General features: G+C 65.3%; 1 protein-coding gene across 1 annotated transcript; it reads right to left on the bottom strand.

Annotated features, from left to right (window-relative positions):
* Window positions 1-1,243: 1,243 nt before the first annotated feature.
* On the bottom strand, window positions 1,244-4,010 carry ACTG1 (actin gamma 1). The gene is made up of 5 exons (XM_032870402.1): window positions 3,907-4,010; window positions 3,209-3,577; window positions 2,486-2,924; window positions 2,204-2,385; window positions 1,244-2,113 (listed from the first exon to the last, which is right to left on the bottom strand). Exons 2-5 carry the CDS (start codon window positions 3,569-3,571, stop codon window positions 1,970-1,972), a joined length of 1,128 nt encoding a protein of 375 aa, XP_032726293.1. The 5' UTR covers window positions 3,572-3,577; window positions 3,907-4,010; the 3' UTR covers window positions 1,244-1,969.
* Between the last annotated feature and the right edge of the window lie 5,980 nt (window positions 4,011-9,990).

The raw sequence follows: 9,990 nt of genomic DNA, 5'->3' as shown, positions 1-9,990 counted from the left end.
CTGGCCCCAACACCAGAAGGGCAGGGCCAGGACAGGGCTGATGGGGTGGCGCCCTTTCTTCAGGCTCTAGGACAGAGGTGCTCCCCTGCTCCCTCACCCAGCACACATGGAGCCCGCTCTCCACCGCTGGGACCCACGCACACTACGGACCAGACCTTGTCCCCACGGTAAGGGGAAAACCGCACAGGGTGGGAAAGCAGTTCGGTCACGCTGCACGCTCCTGCGGGTGGTACGAAGAGGGCAGAGCAGGATGAAGGCCGGGGCTCTGGAGGGCCCTTTCTGGCAGGAGACTCTCCAGAGCCTTCAGTCATGAGCTCTTGGGTGCCCCCTCTCCAAGCCTGACAGAACCCACCCCCCCAAACCGAGAGAGATGGGACCTAGGAAGCCCCTCCCCCCTCCTTGCTGATGAGACTTGCTTCCCAGCAGCAGAGGCAAAAAACGGTCCATCAACCCACAGTATCTTTAACCATTTCCAAGGTCAGTCCTTCCAAAGCCCTAAGCGTTCTCAATCCTTCCTTCCTTCCTGAAGCACCCGCGTAGCTCAGTCGGCGAAGCGTCCCACTCCGTTTGACTTCAGCTCAGGTCTCGGGGTTGCGGGATCAAGCCCTGAGTGGGCTCCTCTGCATTCTCTCTCCCTTGCCCTCTGCCTCCCACTCCCAGCCCGCAGCCTTTCACAACAGAAGCTCATTTCCTTGATCCAACCTGCATGTAGGTCATTTTGAATCTGAAGAAACTGTGGGACTCAGGCCTCCCACTAGAAGCCCCAAACCTGAGGCCAGGGGTACAAACAAGGGTCTCGAAGGTCAAGTTGGTCACGTTCACACCACTGGGGACCAGTCCCTTGCTTCGGTTTCAACATCTTCACAGCGGCTGCACTGAGCTTGTGGCAGGGAAGGAACCCCAGTCCCACAGCGCACACGGAGGGAACCCAGCCCTGTAGGGCCCCAGGGGCTTCTTGGCATCACAGCCTTCATAGGACCCAAGTCCACCCATTCCTCCAAATCACGATCTGGAGGGCTCCCGCTTCTGGTCTTGGCTCCACTGGGGCCCCTGGACGAAAACCCACCCCGCGGGACAGGGGCTCCCCAGTTCCCAAACCACGCCCCACTGCTCACTAGCCTGCGTTCTTAAAACGGGCACACGTTTGCTCCGAAGGACCCAGGCTGTTGCCCAGCCCCAGGCGGGGAGCGGTCCCCCTCCACACCCTCTGCCCCTCCCACCCCCTGGACAGAGGCCACCGGACTTCACTGCAGCACTTTTTTATTTTCCTCACACAATGACGCGTTGCTGGGGCCTAATGTTCTCACATGACAGTAGAAAACCAAAAATTTGTTGTCATCTCTTAAAGAATTGAGAATTGTGTACAAAAACCTTACATAAATTAAAAGGATGAATAAATTTACAGTTGTAAATGCAAACCGTTTTCCAACTCAAGGCAATTAACCCACGGTGTTCTGGCAGGAAAACATCGGGTAAGAAAGGAAAGTGGGTCCTAAGGCTCGGACTTCCCAACCCTGTTAGACCGGCAAGACAGAAATGACAACTCGTCCAGGACTCTTGCCAGCCTCTAGAGAAATCCTGGAATAGGCAGCTTACACATCAATACCCTGCACAGATCAAGAACCTCAGGGCCTTGCGGGTTCTCCAATCAATGGATTTCTCTTCCATAAACGTGTTCTCAACCTCAGCCACGAACTGACCAAGCCACATGTGCTAAGGGTTTAAGTCAAAGGTATGTACAGGGTATTAAACATATACCAAGGGAACAGTTAACTTGGATACAAGGTCAAGATCAGCAACAAGTTCTACAATCCAGTGCTGATATCAGATACAAGCTTCAAGGACAAATTTCTTTTCAAAGGCGGATTCCAGTTTCACGAGGCCGGCATGAGGTGTGCACATGTGCCGGGGCAACTGCTACTCCGGGTTCGCTCACGCAGCAGGTGCTACGCATCTGCCCGCAGTCCGTTTAGAAGCATTTGCGGTGGACGATGGAGGGGCCCGACTCGTCGTACTCCTGCTTGCTGATCCACATCTGCTGGAAGGTGGACAGCGAGGCCAGGATGGAGCCCCCGATCCACACGGAGTACTTGCGCTCGGGAGGAGCGATGATCTATTAAAACAAAGAACGTGGGTTTTAGCCCAGGCCGCCGTCTTCCCAGCGAGGCCTTGGAGCCCCAACCCGCAGCCACGCTGGACTCACCTTGATCTTCATCGTGCTGGGCGCCAGAGCGGTGATCTCCTTCTGCATCCGGTCAGCGATGCCAGGGTACATGGTGGTCCCACCGGACAGCACCGTGTTGGCGTAGAGATCCTTCCGGATGTCGACGTCACACTTCATGATGGAGTTGAAGGTGGTCTCGTGGATGCCGCAGGACTCCATGCCTAAGACAAAGGTCTCCGTTAGAGGGCACACGCCCACAAGCCCCGCGGCCCTCCCCAGCCTCAGGGGGGGCCCTGCTGCCCGCCGCCGCCCCACACCTACCCAGGAAGGAGGGCTGGAAGAGCGCCTCTGGGCAGCGGAACCGCTCGTTGCCGATGGTGATGACCTGCCCGTCGGGCAGCTCGTAGCTCTTCTCCAGGGAGGAGGAGGACGCGGCCGTGGCCATCTCCTGCTCGAAGTCCAGGGCGACGTAGCAGAGCTTCTCCTTGATGTCACGCACGATTTCGCGCTCAGCGGTGGTGGTGAAGCTGTAGCCGCGCTCGGTAAGGATCTTCATGAGGTAGTCCGTCAGGTCCCGGCCAGCCAGGTCCAGACGCAGGATGGCGTGGGGCAGGGCGTACCCCTCGTAGATGGGCACAGTGTGGGTGACCCCATCCCCCGAGTCCATGACAATACCAGTGGTGCGGCCAGAGGCGTACAGGGACAGCACAGCCTGGATGGCCACGTACATGGCTGGGGTGTTGAAGGTCTCGAACATGATCTGGAGAGAAGGCAACGGGCTCCTTAGTCACGGGCAGGGGCGCCGAGCCACCCCCATGCTCACACGCTGCATGCTGGCATGCCACAAATGTGATGTGTAGAGAAAAGAAAAGGTTGCAGGCAGAAACACAAATAAGAAACCTTGAGACTTCAGGAAGGAAATGCCAGGAGAGGAACAGAACCCTGGAAATATTGAAAGAAATACTTGAATTTCAGAAAATAAAGCTGAGCAGAACATGGTTTAACGAAAACAGATGGGCGGTGGTCGCACGGGGCAGCGCCTACCTGGGTCATCTTCTCACGGTTGGCTTTGGGGTTCAGGGGGGCCTCGGTCAGCAGCACGGGGTGCTCCTCGGGGGCCACGCGCAGCTCGTTGTAGAAGGTGTGGTGCCAGATCTTCTCCATGTCGTCCCAGTTGGTGACGATGCCGTGCTCGATGGGGTACTTCAGGGTCAGGATGCCGCGCTTGCTCTGGGCCTCGTCGCCCACGTAGGAGTCCTTCTGGCCCATACCCACCATCACGCCCTGGTGCCGGGGTCGCCCAACGATGGACGGGAACACGGCCCGGGGGGCGTCGTCCCCAGCAAAGCCCGCCTTGCACATGCCGGAGCCATTGTCGATGACGAGCGCGGCGATCTCCTCTTCCATTGCGGTCTGCACAGACACCCGTGCGGTCAGACGAGCCCGCCACCGAGGGTCCGCCGCCGCCGCCGCCCGCCGCCCCCGAGCCCCGCGGGGAGTAACCTCCCGGCACCCGGCCGCGGGCGGCAGCGCGACCGGGCCTCTCCGCACTGCGGTCGGCCCCGCCCCGCCACCCCCACCCCCGCCCAGTCCCCCTGGCCCGCGTCCGCCGTGCACCGGCTGTCCGCCCCCGCCCCCGCGCAGGCCCGGGCCTGCCGACCCCGGGGACGTATGGCCGGGCCCCTCGGGCAGAAGGCGTGGTGCGGGGACCAGGGCCCGGGACGCGCAGGCCGGCCTCTTACCGGCGGAGGTGGCAGCGGTGGACGCGAAGGACGAGCGGGAGGAGGACGCTGAGCACGGGCCGGCGGCGGCGAGTGAGACCGAGCGCGGCCTCCCCCGCCGCTATTTAAGCGAAGCGGGACGCGCGCGCGAGCCGGCGGCGCGCGCGGCCCCAGAACATGTCCATATATGGCGATCTTTCCGAACGCCGGGCGCCCATTGGCTCGCCCGGCCGGGACACGTGGGGCCCCGCGCCCGGCCCCGCCCCCCGCCCGCACCGCCCCCAACGGCCCCGCCCGCGCCGCCTCCGCGCGCTCCGGACCCCGCGCGCGAGACCCCGCGCGTACTCGCGCGCGGGCGGGGCGGGCAGGAGCCCCCCGGGATTCGCGGGCCTGGCTGCGGGTCGGACGGGCCGGCCCCGCCCCGGGACTGCTGGGCTGTGGGGGAGGGCCCGGCTGCACCCCGAAACTGCCTGGCCCAGGGCTCGGCCGCGCCCCAAGCCGGGGTGTGTCCCCGCGGCCCGGCCCCACGGGTGGGGGGTTTGCCCCCGCGCGCCCCCTGCGAGATGCACCCCGAGGCTCCGCCGAGAGCGTGGGTTGCGAAGGCCGACCCTGGGCTGGGGGAGGGGCGGGCGGGGGGACCCCCGCCGGTCGCCCTTACGGCGCTCTGGGTCCCGCGGCCGGGGGGGAGCCCCAAGGAGTCGTGATCTCGTCTCGGTGACGAGGGCTAGAAGCCGCCTGTCGTCCCCCCCCCCCCCCCCCCCCCCCGGCCCCCCCGCCGGAGGAGGGGGCGCCCTGCCTGGAGTCCCTGGCGGTGCGGAGACGGAGGCTTCACTGCAGACGCGGCCGAGGCTTCCTGCCTCTCCAGCCGCAGGCCTGCCTGAACGTCTCCGGGCGCGGGCTCCAGTCGGGGTTTGGGGCCACCCCCTCCCACTGCGGAGGGCCTTTGTTTTGTTCTAAGCTTCCCTGTGCGTTATGAGGAAACTGAGGCAGGGAAGTGAAGTTTTGTCTGCCCAGACCGTGGACTCTCCCCTGGAGTTGGTGGGCGCCCTCCTCTCTGCATTTCCCATGCCAGAGAGAGCCAGGGCGGCAGTAGGTTTGAGGACCCCTACCCACAGGCCGCCCCACTGCTCCCCGGCCCTGGGTGGCCAAAAGGCCGCCCCGTCCCTGCTGCCCAGGACTGTGTGTCCTCCCGGGTGCAGGGCGGGCCCTTTTCCCCAGGAGTCTGAGCTGGAAGACCTGTCAGCCAAGGCAGGGTCCTCGCTGCACCTGCTGGCGCCAGTGTTTCGGTTACGCCCAGAGGGGAACGAAGACTATGATTTCTTTGGGATGATTTGTAAGCTTTTGGAAGTGCTCAGAATTAGACGTTAGAGGGGGCATGGGGAAGGGCACCATGAAGAGGGGTGGTGGTCGGGCCAGGCCCAGTGAGTCAAGGGACTCACTTAAGGGGGTCTCAGCTTGACCCAGGCAGGTGTCTGATGGCGGGGCTGGCCTCCCCTAGAACCCTGCGGGGTGAACCGGTGGCCCTGCCTATGGAGGGGGTCACAGGGCCCAGAAGGCAAAGCTGCTGCCCAGCTCACCTGAGGACCGCAGTCCGTGGCCACCCATGTCCCCAGGCCTAGCTGGGTCCCCGACTCCCCAGACTTTTCCTGGGCGCAGGGCAAGGCTGCTGTCTGTCGGGTGTGTGCCGCACTATGGGAGAAGCCCGTGCTGGGCCTCTGTAAAACCCATCCACTCTGGGGGCCACTCGTGCGGTGGGCACCATCATGGCCTGCTCAGCCACCAGGTGGGGGTGTCTGTGATGTGAGGATGACTCCCACTTGGGGGCCCCAAAATGTCACACAGGACATAGGGAAGATGGGAAGTCCTAAGGTCTCCACGTCCTGTGTCCACCAGCTCCGAGACTCCACTCAGGCCTCTGACTGCGGCGGCGGGGACACCTGCCCGGCCTCCAGCGCAGCCGCCCGGCCCTCCTTTGTCTGGTGGCTTGGAGGGGCGGCCACTTCTGGGGACAGATGGGGAGGGAGCAGACACCCGCTGACCTCCGTCCCCGCCCCCCTTCCTCCCTGCGCACCTTGCAGTCCGCCGGGCGCCGGGTGCTCGGCCCCGGGGTCGCGGAGGTTAGTGGGGCGGGGCCCGGGAGCCCCGAACTCCCCCCCGCGAGCCGCCGCGCCGCGCTGCGGGGGAGGGGCGGGCGCTACTTCCTCTTCCGCGGTGTGTCACCGGCGGGGGGGACGGCAAGGTGCGGCCGCAGGTGTGCGGCGGGGGGGCGGCGGCGCGCGCGGCGCGGTGCGGCCATATTTGGCGATTTGGGCGCCACGGGAGCCCCGCCCGCCGCCCGGGAAGCCGCGGCCCGGGCAGCCCCGTCCCCGCCCGCCGCCGGCCCTGAGTCACCGGCCGGGCGGGGGTGGAAGTAACGGACGGGGGGCGCCGGGCGCGCTCCTCGCCTTATTTAGTCAAGGAGGCCGCCGATTGGCCGGCGGGACAAAGGGCGGTGGCGGGCGGCAGGGGCGGGAGCGGAGGGGGCGTCGCCGTCCCCCGCCCCCACCCCCGGCTCCCCACGACCCCGCGGCTCAGCGGCAGGCCCGGCCGCGACAGTGGGGGTGGGGCTGCGCGTGGCTCCCCCCGCCCCCACCGCGGTCCGGTGGCCGCCGGGGGCGGGTGTGATGCGGGGCTCGATGCCGGGCCGGGGAGCAGGGGAGTGACCGCCCTTCTGGGAAGCAGCACCGGAAGCCTGGGACGCGTGGACGCGGTGGGGCCCGGCTCCAGGTAGAACTGGGCCTGCGGGCCGGCCGCAGGGGGAGGGGGAGCACCGCCTTCTGCGCTGTGATTTTTCTGTTTTGCAACTGGGCAGTACGAGGCCTCGCCCAAGGTCACCTCGGGGCTGTGCTCTGGGAAGCTCAGGGCCGCCCCCACCCCGCCGGCGTCCCTGGGGAGGGGACGCTGAGGCCGGGGCAACCCCTGGCTCTGGCTAGAGGGAAGCTCTGGGCAGGAGGGAGAGAGTCTGCACTTGCCGTCCTGCCCAGGAGCGGGTGCGTCCTTTCCGTCTTGGGGACAGAAACTTGAGCCTCGGAGAAACGACGTGGTTTTTTTTCTAGCTCATTGCTAGCTTTGGGGGATTTGTGACTTTGCTGCCTCTCATTTGCTCTCCCACACCTGCAATGGCTGAGAAAGTAGTGGGGCAGGGAGGTGGCGTCACCTTGCCAGTCAGTAACTGTGGTGGGACTTAGCACTCCGGTCCTTAGTGCTGTCTGGCAACCCCACAGCAGCCTGTCCTCTCCCTGCTCCCCAGGACCTCTGCACCTGGCAGCAAGGCCGCCACCCCACACACACCCACTCTCCCTCAGCCCCCGCCTTGCCTCCCACCTCCAGCCACCTCCCAACTAGTCATCCCTTGTTAGGCAGACAGGCTAGGTCGTGGACCACCGCTCCTAGCCTCTGCCGCTGCCGTTCCACCCGCCTAGGATGCCTGTCCTCCACCCAAACGCAGTGTGGGATCCTGGGTTGGATCCCGGAACAGAGGAACCAGGGAAGCCGGGGGAAAGCGTGGAGTTTAACATCGAGTACCAGAGTTGGTCTCAGTGACAGATGAGCCAGGCGGCTAAGTTGGAGGGAACCGAGTTACACGAGGGAAACAGTGCGGAACGTGCAGCAAAGCTCAGTCTGCGCCACTTTTCTGTAAATCTAAAGTTGTCTCAATAAAAGCTTCACTTTAGAAAACCCAAGAAAAACCAGTTTCTCTGTCTTGGGTCTCTGTCTTATTCTCCCAGGGCTGCGGACAGATCACGTGCACAGCGATGCTTCCGCCGCCCGAAGCCTGCAGAGAGGCGAGGGGGGCAGGCTTGAGCCGCATTGGTCCGGAGGGCTGTCCTGGTAGGCAAGGCCGGGTTCCTGCTGGCTTGGCCTGCTTACCTCTGAGTTCCAAGTCAAAGGGCAAGGTCAGAGCCACATACTTCAGTGTCTGGACTAGCACCCAGCAGGGCTTGCTCCCCTGCCAGCGCTGGGCACACTGAGGCATAGCTAGAAGGGAAGCTGCGTGGTGGCTAGCGATGCGGTCACACGCACCATGGCGCGCGGGACCTGGTGCCCATGTCTCATGGCCGCCACTCTGTCCTGCGCCAGGAAGCCCTGGGCCAGGCCTCCATGCACCATCCACTTCTTGCCATCTGGGGAGGTACCCCAAATGTATGCCGTGCTACAGGTAGGGAAGCAGGCTCGCGGTGTGGGAAGTTGGGGGTACAGAGACACCCAGGCTAGGAGTCCCACACCACCCCTGTTCCCGCAGAGGGTTCCAGGCTTTTCAAAGACAGGCCCTGGGGGAGTTTTATCTCCCCACCCTGGTGTAGCAGGAACCACGGAGGGTCCTGGAAGAGAAGGGGGTTGAGTCAGGACCTGGGTTCTGGGCCAGGCTCAGTCCTGTGCCAGCTGGGGCCTCCCCATGCCTCAGTTTCCCTGAAAAAGTGGTCTGGTGATGTGAAGGTAGAGTGGCCATCAGAGGCTCTGAGGCTGGCGGTCCTTCTGCACTGGACGACAGGTCTAGGGACAGAAGGCCACGGGGCAGCCTGGTGAATCTCCCCGCCACGCCGCCCCCCAGGCCCTCTCTCTGTCTTCCCCGCGTCTGACTTTGACGTCCCAGTATGTTCAATTTTTGGCTAAGAGGCACTCACTCTACACCTCTGGTGTCAGACCCAAGATTCCTGGGAGCCATGGCCCTTGACGGAGCAGCTGGCTCCTTGCTTTGCTTCTGAGGGCGCATGTCCAGGCCTCGCCTCCCTGGGCCTCAGTAGGCAGAGAGATGCGCTCCCTGTACCACGGGTGGGGTGTGGGCCCTGACCCGGGGCCGACCCGTAGCGCTCAGACTCCCTTCTCCCCACCTTTGCTGCACAGGCCACCAAGAGTAATGATGTCGCCAATGGGGCGTGCCCCCGCCATAGCCGCCTCCCCCAGAGGTCACCACTCTCCTCTGGGCAGAGTTCTTATTCTCCTGTGAGTGGCACCCACAGTCTGCAACCGGGAAGCAAGGATGAAACCAGGCAACAGCCCGCCTGCCCCGTTGTCTGTCCCGCCGGCTGTCTGCTGCCTGCTTCCCCGCAGTGAACGTTGCCCGCCAGGTCCCTCTGCTCTGGGTGTGGGAGGCCGGACCACACCCCTCACCCCCCACATCACTCGCTCACTGCTCTTGGTTGCCTCTTCCCTGCAGGCCTCCAGGCTGCGCTGGCCTCAGGTCCCTTCCCCCCTCCTCCTACTCACTGTCCTCACCCTCTGCTCCAGAGTGTGGGTTCCCAGGGCACAGGGGGGAAGCCGGTGTCCCCTCTGCAGAGAGCATGAAGGGAGGGAGGCAGAAGGAATGGAGAGGGAGGGGCTCGCAGCCCTGGTGGGACCTTCCCTGAGGGGCTGGACCGCTGGCCCCTACCCTGACCCCAGTGTGCAGAAAGGGGGCCGTGTCTCTTGGGCTGAGAAGGAAGGGAGCCGGGGGTCTGGGCGCCCCCTGGGGCGCTGTCCTCGCATCCCCCTCCCCCCGCGCTGGTGGCTCCCGGGGCCGCAGGGGACAGTGCTGAGGTGCCGGGGCAGGGCACAGAGAAGGTTCAGGCTAACCCTGTACCTCGCGCTCTGGCCCCGATTTGCGGAGCGCGCCCTGCCGGCCGAGCTCTCCCGACGTAGACGAGGTCGGGGCCCCGCGGCCGGTGTCCCCACCCCCAGGACGCCTGGCGCCACTCCGAGGACTAGGAGGCGGACCGGGGCGGGAACACCGGCGGGAGGACGCTGCTCTGGGCGCTCCGTCGTCCCCGCCGCTGTCCCGGCGCCTGGCGGAGTGGGAGGATGCAGGGCCAGGCTGGGGTCGCGCCGGGGCTCCGGACCCGCCTCCGGGCCCTTCGCAGCCGCCTCCTTCTCCCGCCGCCGCCTCCTTCTCCCGCCGCCGCTTCCCGGGAAAGGCCTGCGGCGTGCGGGGGGCGGGCCCGGCGAGGGGCGGGGCGTGGTGGACTAGGCCCCGCCCACCCCGGGCGGGGTGCGTGGCCCGCGGCGAGGCCGTGGCGGGGCGCCTGGGAGCCCGGTGGGCGGGCCGGGGCGCTCGCTCGCTCGCTGCCCGCGCCCGCGGCCACGGGTCCC

Source organism: Lontra canadensis, unplaced genomic scaffold (genome assembly GCF_010015895.1).
Source record: "Lontra canadensis isolate GAN:19392208 unplaced genomic scaffold, GSC_riverotter_1.0 scaffold41, whole genome shotgun sequence".
Taxonomy (NCBI): Eukaryota; Metazoa; Chordata; class Mammalia; order Carnivora; family Mustelidae; genus Lontra; species Lontra canadensis.
This window is presented reverse-complemented; position numbering and strand designations above follow the sequence as displayed.

What these genes read in the sequence shown, in the direction of transcription:
- ACTG1 (XM_032870402.1), bottom strand. Translation starts at nt 3,571, where the DNA reads ATGGAAGAGGAGATCGCCGCGCTCGTCATCGACAATGGCTCCGGCATG. An exon ending in ACCGTGAGAAGATGACCCAG is followed by an intron (nt 2,925 to 3,208) that starts GTAGGCGCTGCC and finishes CCTTCTCTCCAG; the next exon opens with ATCATGTTCGAGACCTTCAA. An exon ending in CTTCCAGCCCTCCTTCCTGG is followed by an intron (nt 2,386 to 2,485) that starts GTAGGTGTGGGG and finishes CCTTTGTCTTAG; the next exon opens with GCATGGAGTCCTGCGGCATC.